Genomic DNA, 12,500 nt, shown 5'->3' with positions numbered 1-12,500 from the left:
GTTTTGCACATCGTTGTGCCTGTCGGGCCTGTTACTATGCGCCTGACGCCACAGCTGTTTCGCACATCGTTGTGCCTGTCGGGCCTGTTACTATGCGCCTGACGCCACAGCTGTTTCGCACATCGTTGTGCCTGTCGGGCCTGTTACTGTGCGCCTCACGCCACAGCTGTTTCGCACATCGTTGTGCCTGTCGGGCCTGTTACTGTGCGCCTCACGCCACAGCTGTTTTGCACTTCGTTGTGCCTGTCGGGCCTGTTACCCTCACTGGCACGACTGCAGAGCGGAGGGAACCCCTCTCATTCAAGAAAAAACTCACGACAGTTCGGGCATGGACCCCTTTTATTTTGTGAAGAATATGCCTCTCAAAGCAACATGAATAAACAAAATAATAAATAGATAACAACACGAGCAGATAACTGAAAGTAACTGACACCATAATTTTAGGTAAAGTAATAGTTTTAACATTGTCTCGAAATCTGCCTGTGGAAAAAAAAACACACAAAAAAACAGGCTTATCGAGGCCAATAACAAGGGATCTAAAATGGAATCTTGGTAGTAAATCCCAAGGATTAGAAAAAAAATAAAAACTGGACACCACACCGCAAGCTATTGGGGCTCATTGGATGATGCAGTTTATGCTATGCTATTGCTATTATAGAGAGAATGATAAATCCAAGGACCAGCTGTCCTCGAGGCGGGGGTGGGGGAGGGAGTGAGGGGGGGATTATCTCTCTGTCTCTTGTCTGTCTGTGTGCATGTGTATGGATGTGTACTGCTGTCTCGATGTCCTGAGGTTCTTACAACGTGTGTGTGTGTTTGTGCGAGCGCGCGCGTGCACACGCCTGTGCCTGTGCGTGTTTTCTTCTGCTGCTGCTGCTTGGCGCGTGCTATGTTCGCAACGTGCATGTATAATACATGACCGTGCAAATGCCTGCCTGCAGCTGTTCGTGCGCGCCTTCGCCAAGGACGGGAGCAGCAAGAGCATCCTGGTGGACGAGAAGATGTCGGTGGGCGAGGTGTGTTCCCTGCTGGCCGATAAGCACCACCGCCGCCGGACTCACGCCATGGCCGTGGTGGAGCACATGCCGGAGCTGTGCATGGGTAGGATGGTTGGAGAGAGAGAGAGAGAGAGGAAGGAAAAGGGAGGGGGAGGGGGTTGTGGATGGATGATTGGAGAGGGGGTAGGAGGGATGGGTGGGTGGGTTACGGGTGGGATGGGGGTGGGGGTCGGTTTTCAGTTTCAGTTTCTGTAGCTCAAGGAGGCGTCACTGCGTTCGGACAAATCCGTATGCGCTACACCACACCTGCCAAGCAGATGCCTGACCAGAAAAAAAGAAGACAAATACATAAAAAAAAGAACTACTACTAATAATTGTAATATGTTTAAGGCGCAAAAACTTGATGAAGTCAGCTTTAAGCGTACAAAAAAATAAATAAAATAAAATAAATGAATAAATAAATAATAATAATTTTAAATAAATAAATAAATTTTAAAAAAGTGGGGGTCGAGACGTGGTGGCCGAATCGTGCTATGGGTGGGTGGAGAGGCGGAGGAGGAAAGGGGTGGATGGATGATGGGCTCGGTGGAGGGGGATGGGCGGGAGGTTTGAGGGATGGCGGTCAAGGGGTGGTGGCCGAAATATGCTATGGGTGGGTTGAGAGGGGGAAGGGGGTGGATGGATGATGGGCTCGGTTGGGGTGGAGGGGGGGAGATGAACGGGGGAAGGGGGGGGGGCTGAGTAGAGAGAGGAACAGGGGTGCATGGATGATGTGATGGGCTCAGGGTGAGTGTGGAAGGGTGGGAATTAAGGTCATGGGTGGGATGGGGCGGAGTCAAGGGTGGTGGTGGTGGTTGTGTGTGTTGTCGTGGTGGAAGCATGTGTCCGAACTGTGCATGGGTGGGTAGAGAGGGGAAAGGGGGTTGCATAGATGATGGGCTCGGGTGGTTGGTGGGTGGGAGGATTACGGGTGGGGCGGAGGTTGTGGGGTGGTGGTAGTGGTTAAGGTGTGTGTTGCCGTAGTGGACACATGTGTCCGAACTGCGCATGGATGGGTGGGGAGGGGGGGGGGGGGAAAGGGGGGGGTGGATGATGGAACCTACATCAACAGCAAGGATGAATACTCGTCCACAAATAATTATATTAAGCCAATATTAGAAATGGGAACAGCCTGTTCATTCGAAGAAATTGCAAATAAACAAAAGCTCAATTAAAGAAAAAGAAAAAAAAAAAAAAAAAAAATAGTAACGACATTCATCAAAAGCAGGCAGACCAATATATTGTTGGGGCGGGGGAGAGGGGGGGCGGGGGGGGGGGGGGGGGGTTAAGGATGAGGTCGGGGCCGGGGGCGATCGTGTGTGTTGCCGGTGGTGAGTGAAGCACAATGTCCATACTCTGCAATGGGTGGGTGGCGAGGGAGAGGTGCATGAGTGATGTGATGTTGAGGGCTTTCGGCGTGTGGACGTGTGTGTGTGTGTGTGTGTGGAGAAGGAGGCAGATGACTGATGGGGGAAGAGGGGGTGTATGTGAGGGTGTGGGTTATGGTGGAGCACTGACCTGCTATTGGTTTAATTAACTCACTCAGTACGGCCAGTCCTCTCTTCTCCTTTACACAGACCCCTCGGATGTACAGTGGGTGTCTCAATGACCCAACCTTTAGCTTCCGTCGTCAGAATTGTGGTATTTTTTGTCAACATTCACGTCTTCAGTATAAGAGCCTTCCGCTTGCAATATTTTGATGATGGTAATTGGGCTGAAACGCTGTTAACGTCGTCTCTATCGCCGTTCGTATGGAGAGAGTTAAACATTCTTGCATTGTATTAAAGTTTCATAGGTTTGTTCTTCTTCTTGTAGTTTCGTTGTAGGTTTTGTTAGTGTATGTGTTGTTTGTTTTTTTTTGTTTTGTTTTTTTTTGTTTTCTGTTGTTTGTTGTTGTTTTTTAGATTTTCAGATCAGACATACCCATTTTCTAAATATGTTAACTTCATCGACATTCTCCTGACATGAAAGTGTTGTGGGTTGTTGGTTGTTGTTTTTTTTCTGACGTAGTGTATCAAATCATTTCCATCTGTTTTGTTTTTGTTGTTGTTTTAATCTTGGTTTGCTTTTGATGAGTGTGATTACTTTTTTTTTTCATAATTGAGCTTTTACTTATTTACAGTTTCTTCGAATGGACAGAATGTTCCCGTCTGTGGACTTGGTTTCGTCCTTAGTGTTGAAGTAGATGTCCTTTATCTGGGTCTTGTTTCAGAGAAATTGATTTGAGGATGGATGGATGGAGGAGGAAGATAGGGAGGATGGATGGATGGAGGAGGAAGTTAGGGAGGATGGATGGATGGAGGAGGAAGATAGGGAGGATGGATGGATGGAGGAGGAAGTTAGGGAGGATGGATGGATGGAGGAGGAAGATAGGGAGGATGGATGGATGGAGGAGGATGATAGGGAGGATGGATGGATGGAGGAGGAAGATAGGGAGGATGGATGGATGGAGGAGGAAGTTAGGGAGGATGGATGGATGGAGGAGGATGATAGGGAGGATGGATGGATGGAGGAGGAAGATAGGGAGGATGGATGGATGGAGGAGGAAGATAGGGAGGATGGATGGATGGAGGAGGAAGGTAGGGAGGATGGAAGGATGGAGGAGGATGTTAGGGAGGATGGATGGATGGAGGAGAAAGATAGGGAGGATGGATGGATGGAGGAGGATGGAGGAGGAAGATAGGGAGGATGGATGGATGGAGGAGGAAGATAGGGAGGATGGATGGATGGAGGAGGAAGTTAGGGAGGATGGATGGATGGAGGAGGATGATAGGGAGGATGGATGGATGGAGGAGGATGGAGGAGGAAGATAGGGAGGATGGATGGATGGAGGAGGATGGAGGAGGAAGATAGGGAGGATGGATGGATGGAGGAGGATGGAGGAGGAAGATAGGGAGGATGGATGGATGGAGGAGGAAGATAGGGAGGATGGATGGATGGAGGAGGAAGATAGGGAGGATGGATGGATGGAGGAGGAAGATATGGAGGATGGATGGATGGAGGAGGAAGATAGGGAGGATGGATGGATGGAGGAGGAAGGTAGGGAGGATGGAAGGATGGAGGAGGATGTTAGGGAGGATGGATGGATGGAGGAGAAAGATAGGGAGGATGGAAGGATGGAGGAGGATGTTAGGGAGGATGGATGGATGGAGGAGAAAGATAGGGAGGATGGATGGATGGAGGAGGATGGAGGAGGAAGATAGGGAGGATGGATGGATGGAGGAGGAAGATAGGGAGGATGGATGGATGGAGGAGGAAGTTAGGGAGGATGGATGGATGGAGGAGGATGATAGGGAGGATGGATGGATGGAGGAGGATGGAGGAGGAAGATAGGGAGGATGGATGGATGGAGGAGGATGGAGGAGGAAGATAGGGAGGATGGATGGATGGAGGAGGATGGAGGAGGAAGATAGGGAGGATGGATGGATGGAGGAGGGAGGATGGATGGATGGAGGAGGAAGATAGGGAGGATGGATGGATGGAGGAGGAAGATAGGGAGGATGGAAGGATGGAGGAGGAAGATAGGGAGGATAGATGGATGGAGGAGGAAGATAGGGAGGATGGATGGATGGAGGAGGAAGATAGGGAGGATGGATGGATGGAGGAGGATGGAGGAGGAAGATAGGGAGGATGGATGGATGGAGGAGGAAGATAGGAAGGATGGATGGATGGAGGAGGATGGAGGAGGAAGATAGGGAGGATGGATGGATGGAGGAGGATGGAGGAGGAAGATAGGGAGGATGGATTGATGGAGGAGGAAGTTAGGGAGGATGGATGGATGGAGGAGGAAGATAGGGAGGATGGATGGATGGAGGAGGATGGAGGAGGAAGATAGGGAGGATGGATGGATGGAGGAGGAAGATAGGAAGGATGGATGGATGGAGGAGGAAGATAGGGGTATACGTGAGGGGGATGGGTGTGGGGTTATGGTGGATCACATGCCTGACAATGCTTTAAACATTCACGAGATGTCCTGTAGGTTTGTACTTCTTTTTGTAGTTATTTTTGCTTTTGTTTCATTGTGGGTTTGGTTGGGGGGTTTTGTGTGTGTATGTGTGTGTGTGTGTGTGTTTTTTGTTTTTGTTTTTATAGATTTTCAGATTAGATATACCCATTTTCCAAATCTGTTAATTTCATTAACATTTTCCAGACATGAAGTTGTTTTGTTGTTGTTTCTTGGTGACGTAGTGTATCAATCTTTTTCCCAGTCAGTTTTTTGTTGTTGTTGTTTTGTTGTTTGTTTGTTTTTGTCTTGGTTTGCTTTTGATGAATGTCCTTGCTATTTTTTTTTATATAATTGGGCTTTTGTTTATTTACAATTCCTTCGAATGGACAGGTTGTTCCCATTTCTAATATCGACATATGTGGACTAGTTTTCGTCCTTGTTGCTGATGTAGATGTCTTTTATTTGGGTCTTGCTCCAGAGAAATTTAGATTAGGTCTACTTGTCAGCATTTCTAGTTTGGGAGTAAGGCTTGGAAGGGAGAGTGGGTCAGGCGCACTTGGTAGTCGTGATATCTTTGGAATAAATTGGCGACTTTTAATTAACTTGAGTTTGCCTGACGGTGATGCTAAACGAATAAATAGAATAGAAAGGAAACAAGAGGCAAACACACACACACACACACACACACACACACACACACACACACACACACACACACACACACACACACACACACACACTAAGCTGTCATGTCTACAGAAACTTGCCAACATATTTGTTGATAAGACCAAGCATTGTTTACAAACTGATTAAGAAGCTTTAATAAACGCTACACTAGCGTTTGTTACTTTTCTAAGCAAACAGATGAAGGTCAGGTTCATGGGAAAGCCGTAACACAGTAGTAAGGCATTCAGGATTTCAACGATATTGCGTGAGCTGAGAAAACATATGTCAACGCCGTGAAAGAATGAAAATGTAATCTGATACCGAGCGAGTGCACGCCGTGCGTTCTCCGCGACTTTCAAACAGCAGCTGAAGAGTTGTGCAGAGTCGGCGGGGAAATGTACTGCTGTTTTGCGCCGGTGTGAGCGTGGTGTTGGTGGGGGACAGTTTCACGGCTATGGGTTCTTGTTGTTTGTTTCTTTGTTTTATTTATTTATTTATTTATTTATTTGCATTTTGTTATGGTGGCCGAATGGTTAAGACACTCTTCTGCTGGAGCTCATGTACGTTTATATGTATTTGACTGTGCTTTCATATCTGTGAAACTGCGTTTGGGGAGCATATCTGTTATGCATGTGTGGGTGTATGTGTGAATGTGTGTCTTCATGTTTTATATTTATTTGCTTATTTGTCATCATTGTTGTCTTATTTATTTAATTTTTTCTTTATTATTATTATTATTTTATCATTATTTTCATTACTACTACCTTTTTTTTAATATCATAATTATTATTTATCTATTTATTTATGTAAGCTTATATATATAATTTTTTTTTCTCAAAGCCTGACTAAGCGCGTTGGGTTACGCTGCTGGTCAGGCATCTGCTTGGCAGATGTGGTGTAGCGTATATGGATTTGTCCGAACGCAGTGACGCCTCCTTGAGCTACTAAAACTGAAACTGAAACTTCTGCCAATATAGAGAGACGGTGAGGGTCTGGGCCTGAGTTCGAATCCCGCTCTCGCCCTTTCTCCCAAGTTTGACTGGAGAATCGAACTGAGCGTCTAGTCTCGGATGAAACTATGAACCGAGGGCCCGAGTGCAACACGCCCTTTGCGCATTGAAAAAGAACCCATGACAACGAGAGTGTTTTCCTTCGGCAAAATTGTGTTGAAGAAATCCACTCGGATAGTTACACAAATACAGTATATTCGGATGAGACGATAAATGGAGGTCCCGTTTGCAGCATGCACTTGGCGCACGTAAAAGAACCCACGGCAACGAAAGGGTTGTTCTTGGCAAAATTCTGAAGAAAAATCCAGTTCGGTAGGGGAAAAAAAAACAACTGCACGCAGGAAAAAATACAAAAACAATGGGTGGCCATGTAGTATAGCGACGCGCTCTCCCTGGGGAGAGCAGCCCGAATTTCACACAGAGAAATCTGTTGTGATAAAAAGAAATACATGATTATTATTATCATTATTTTTATTATTATTATTATTATTATTACTTTTTTGAAAAATTATTATTTATTTATTTATGTACGCTTATAGTTGACCTCATCAAGTTTTTGCGCCTTATACATATTATTATTAGTAGTGGTAGTTCTTTTTTTTATGTATTTAACTATCATTTTTTCACCCCTTTTTTTTCTCTCTCTCTCTCTCTCAAGGCCTGACTAAGCGCGTTGGGTTACGTTGCTGGTCAGGCATCTGCTTGGGCAGATGTGGTGTAGCGTATATGGATTTGCCCGAACGCAGTGACGCCTTCTTGAGCTACAGAAACTGAAACTGAAACTGAAAAAAAAAAGAAATACAAATACAACTAAATGCACGCACTCAAGACCTGACCGGGCGCGTTGCGTTATGCTGCTGGCCAGGCTAGCAGGGCTAGCAGATGTGGTATAGTGTATATATGGATTTGTGTGACGTCTCCTTGAGAAATTGAAATTGAAACTAAAAACATTATTATTATTATTATTATTTGTTTTGTTGTTGTTGTTTGTTTTGTTTTTCCTTCTGTTGTTGCTGCCTTCTGTTGGTTATTTGCGTGTTCGTTCCCACAGACTTTTTTTTTTATGTTAAAGTACGAGGTCCGTTCCTCCGTCTCTGCTCAGACTCTGTCTTTCTGTGCCTGTCTGTCTGCATGGCTGTCTGTCTTCAGGGTTTCTCTTTCTGTCTCTCTTTCTCTCTCTCTCTCATTCTATGTCCCTCTTTCTCTCTCTCTCTCTCTTTCTTTCTCTCTCTCTCTCTCTCTCTCTTCTTCCACCTTTCTCTCCTCTCTCTCTCTCTGTCTCTCTATGTCACTCTCAGTCTCTGTCTGTCTGTCTGTCTCTCGTTCCATCCCCCTCTTTTTATCTTTCTCTCTTTCTCTTTCTCTCTTCTTCCACCTTTCTCTCTCCTCTCTTTCTCTCTCTGTGTCAGTGTCTGTCTGTCTGTTTGTATGTCTCTCTCTCTCTCTCTCTCTCTCTCTCTCTGTCTCTATCCCTGTCTCTCTCGGTCTCTCATTCCATATCCCTCTTTATCTCTCTCTCTCTTTCTCTTCCTTCACCTTTCTCTCCTCTCTCTTTCTCTGTCACTATCAGTCTCTGTCTGTCTGTCTGTCTCTCTCTGTATCTCTCTATGTCTTTCTCACTGTCTGTCTCTGTCTCTGTTTCTCTCTCTCTGTTTCTCTCTCTCTGTGTGTCTGTACTATCCATTTATCTACCCCCCCCCCCCATCTATCTCCCTTCCCTTTCTCCCCCACCCTCCCCTGCTCTCTCCTTCTCTTTGTAGTTCGCTTATTTATTTGTTCACTCGCCCACTCCCCCTTCCATTTTCCTGTACCTCGCGCCAAAAGAGGTGGGTTTTTTTTTGGTTTTTTGTTGTTGGTTTGTTTTTTTAGAGTTACGCAGTGTATATCTATGACATTCTTTGCACGCTTATAGTTGACTTCATCATGTTTTTGCGCCTTATAAATATTATTATTAGTAGTAGTTCTTTTTTATGTATTCATCTATTATTTATTTATTTATTTCATTTTATTTTTTTTATTTTTTTTAATTTTTTTTCTCAAGGCCTGACTAAACGCGTTGGGTTACGCTGCTGGTCAGGCATCTGCTTGGCAGATGTGGTGTAGCGTATATGGATTTGTCCGAACGCAGTGACGCCTCCTTGAGCTACTGAAACTGAAGCTGTGACATTCGTTGTGACCAACCCACATCTAACTTCACACCCACCCACTGATGTCCTTGACCCGCTTGACTTGAAGCCAAGTCAAAATGATCTTTACTTATGGCAAAGGAGTAAGCTTACATAGCAGTTTTTATCCTGCCTCTAGAACCTCTAGAAACAACAACAACAACAAAACAGAAAGATTTTAGGGAGAACTCCCCCCCTCCCCCCCCCTCTTCCCCCGAAAACATGAAATCCAATCTTTACAAGCAACACACAAGGCATTCGCTCTAGTGGAGTGGTCTAGTGGAGGGGAGGAAAAAAAACATATACACACAAATAATAAATATAATTAAGTATAAAATAAGTATAATTTTATAGAATGATGATGGTGATACAGAAAGACAGACAGTCGGACATATTTGTGTGTGTGTGTGTGTGTGTGTGTGTGTGTGTGTGTGTGTACGTAGTGAGAGAGAATGTAAGAGAGAGAGAGAGAGAGAGAGAGTGTGTGTGTGAGTGAGTGCGCGCGTAGTGTGTGTATGTGTGTGTGTGTGTGTGAGTGTTAGAGTGAGATTGTGTGTGTGTGTGTGTGTGTGTTAGGGAGAGAGTGTATGTGTGTGTGTGAGACTGCGCGCGCGTAGTGTGTGTGTGTGTGTGTGTGTTGTAGTGAGAGAGAGTGTGTGTGAGAGAAAGAGAGAGAGAGAGTGTGTGTGTATGTGTTTGAGTGCGCGTGCGTAGTGTGAGTGTGTGTGTGTGCGTAGTGTGTGTATGTGAGAGAGAGAAAGTGCGTGTGTTTGAGAGAGACAGAGAGAGAGAGATAGTGTGTGTGTGTGTGTGTGTGAGTGTGTGTGAGAGAGAGAGAGAGAGAGAGATAGCTTGTGTGTGCGTGCGTGTAACCACGCCGCTGTACTGCACTGTCGTTGTTGGGTTTTTTTTGGTTTTTTTATATCATAATTATTACTTATTTATTTATTTATTTATGTAAGCTTATCTTCTTTTTTTTTCTTCTTTTTTCTCAAGGCCTGACTAAGCGCGTTGGGTTACGCTGCTGGTCAGGCATCTGCTTGGCATATGTGGTGTAGCGTATATGGATTTGTCCGAACGCAGTGACGCCTCCTTGAGCTACTGAAACTGAAACTGAAACTGTTGTTGCTGCTGGCAGAGCGCATCCTGGAGGACCACGACTCCCTGGTGGAGACCATGGTGATGTGGACCCGGGACTCCAAGAACAAGGTGCTCTTTGAGGAGCGCCAGGAGAAGTACAACCTCTTCTTCCACCCGGAGGTGAGGCAGCAAGGACCTTCACCCTCCCCTTGTCCTTTCTTCCCCTCCATGGGCCCCCCTAGCCCCCCCCCCCCACCCCCCCCACCCGCACCCCCCTCCCCTCCGTCCCACACCTCCCCCTACACCCTTCATTCCCGTTCTTATGACAGGATTGCTCTGAGCTTTTTGATCTTCACCACAGGGTAACTTCTGATGTCTTTTTTTTTTTTCCTTCCAGAGGTAAGGTAGCTAGGACTTCCAGCCCCCTCCTTCCTTCTTCTCCCCCTCCTCTCCCCTCCCCTCCCCTCTCCTCCCCTCCCCAGGTCCACCCTTCTCCTCCGTTCTTTTTGACAGAATTGCTCTGTTCTTCACCACAGGGTAACTGCTAATATCTTCTTCCACCGGGGAGGTAAAGCAGCGAGTACTTTCAGCCCCTTCCTTTCTTCCCTCCATGCACTATCCTCCCCTTGCCATCCTTCAGTCCCGTTCTCATGGCAGAACTGGTCCGTTCCTCACCACAGGGTCATGTCTTCTTACTTCCGGATGTGAGGAAGCTAGGACTTTCAGCCCGCCCCCTTCCTTCCTTCCTTCCGTACCATGCCCCCCCTCCCCTCCCTCCCTTCCACCCTTCTTTCACCGTTCTCGAGGCAGAATTGTTCTTTTTCTTCTTCACCACAGGGGGGTAAAATTAATGCTAACGTCTTCATCATCCCAGAGATTTGTATTTCTTTTTTGTATTTCTTTTCTTTTGTATTTCTTTTTATCACAACAGATTTCTCTGTGTGAAATTCGTGCTGCTCTCCCCAGGGAGAGCGCGTCGCTACACTACAGCGCCACCCATTTTTTTTGTTTTCTTTTCCTGCGTGCAGTTTTATTTGTTTTTCCTATCGCAGTGGATTTTTCTACACAATTTTGCCAGGAACAACCCTTTTGTTGCCGTGGGTTCTTTTACGTGCGCTAAGTGCATGCTGCACACGGGACCTCGGTTTATCGTCTCATCCGAATGACTAGCGTCCAGACTACCACTCAAGGTCTAGTGGAGGGGGAGAAAATATCGGCGGCTGAGCCGTGATTCGAACCAGCGCGCTCAGATTCTCTCGCTTCCTAGGCGGCCGCGTTACCTCTAGGCCATCACTCCACATGTAAGACAACAAGAAATTTCAGCCCTCACTGTCCGCCCCTTACCCCTCATCCCCTTCCAAAGACAGAATTGCTCTGGGTTTTTTTCGCCTCAGAGCAATCTCTAACATCCCTGCAACATGCCGGAAAACATAGGAAGGGGTTTGATTAAGGCACCAGCGAGTCTAGCACGTGTGTTGACTTCGGAGATCGACGGGCGCCATAGCCGAATGGTTAAAGCGTTGGACTTTCGATCTGAGGGTCCCGGGTTCGAATCACGGTGACGGCGCCTGGTGGGTAAAGGGTGGAGATTTTTACGATCTCCCAGGTCAACATATGTGCAGACCTGCCAGTGCCTGAACCCCCTTCGTGTGTACACGCAAGCATAAGATCAAATACGCACGTTAAAGATCCTGTAATCCATGTCAGCGTTCGGTGGGTTATGGAAACAAGAACATACCCAGCATGCACACCCCCGAAAGCGGAGTATGGCTGCCTACATGGCGGGGTAAAAACGGTCATACACGTAAAAAGCCCACTCGCGTATATACGAGTGAACGTGGTAGTTGAAGCCCACGAACGCAGAAGAAGAAGACTTCGGAGATCGGGCAAAAACTATCCACCCTGAACCTTCCAGACTACCAATACCGACCAGGATCGAACCCAGGACCCCTCAGTCATATTGAAAGTCCAACACTTTAACCCTTCGGCTGCTGCGCCCGTCTTCTTGTTGCGCATTAATCTTCTTTGCAAAATCTAAGCGCGGTCCATAGACCATAGTTACCATGCGGTGAAGAAAAAAAGCAAATGGTGCCTTGCTTATCAGAGTGAGGGAGGGGGTTTGAACAGGTACGTTCTTAAGTCTGGAGTTGATGAACAGTTCCAAAACGAACATGTTGGTGATGTTCATGCTTGTGTGTTTGCTGTTGCTGCTGCTGCTGACAGTAGTCATGACGTCATTGATGTTGCTGGTGATGATGATGATGATGATGACTGCTGGTTAATGGTGACGATGGTATGTGTCATCAGAAATACCTGCTGTCTGGGCCAGCTGGGATGGTGAGCAGGGAACTGGGACCCGCTCAGAAAGATCGTCTCATTCAGGTTTGAGAAGTTTTGTTTTGGGGGGTTTCCCCTTTTTGTGTGTTGTGTGGAACCTTCTCTCGGTGTTTCTGTGTCGCTCTCTCTCCCTCTCACCTCTCCTTTATCTTCACCTCCTCTCTTTTCTTTACTTTGTGTGTACGTGTGTGTGTGTGTGTGTCTGTGTGTGTGTGCGTGTGTATGTGTGTGATTGTGTATGTGTGTGTATGTTTGTGGG

The 12,500-nt window shown here is 46.5% G+C and overlaps 1 protein-coding gene across 3 annotated transcripts in view; it reads left to right on the top strand.

Annotated features, from left to right (window-relative positions):
* Positions 1-12,500, top strand: part of LOC143293422 (uncharacterized) — a 418,870-nt gene that overhangs the window by 367,096 nt on the left and 39,274 nt on the right. For all 3 annotated transcript variants that reach the window (XM_076604270.1, XM_076604269.1, XM_076604271.1), the window contains 3 exons: positions 942-1,101; positions 9,963-10,084; positions 12,212-12,286. In XM_076604270.1, the coding sequence (XP_076460385.1) occupies positions 942-1,101; positions 9,963-10,084; positions 12,212-12,286 (357 nt within the window). The remainder of the gene's footprint in view (positions 1-941; positions 1,102-9,962; positions 10,085-12,211; positions 12,287-12,500) is intronic.

Source organism: Babylonia areolata, chromosome 19 (genome assembly GCF_041734735.1).
Source record: "Babylonia areolata isolate BAREFJ2019XMU chromosome 19, ASM4173473v1, whole genome shotgun sequence".
Classification (NCBI taxonomy): domain Eukaryota; kingdom Metazoa; phylum Mollusca; class Gastropoda; order Neogastropoda; family Buccinidae; genus Babylonia; species Babylonia areolata.
This window is presented reverse-complemented; position numbering and strand designations above follow the sequence as displayed.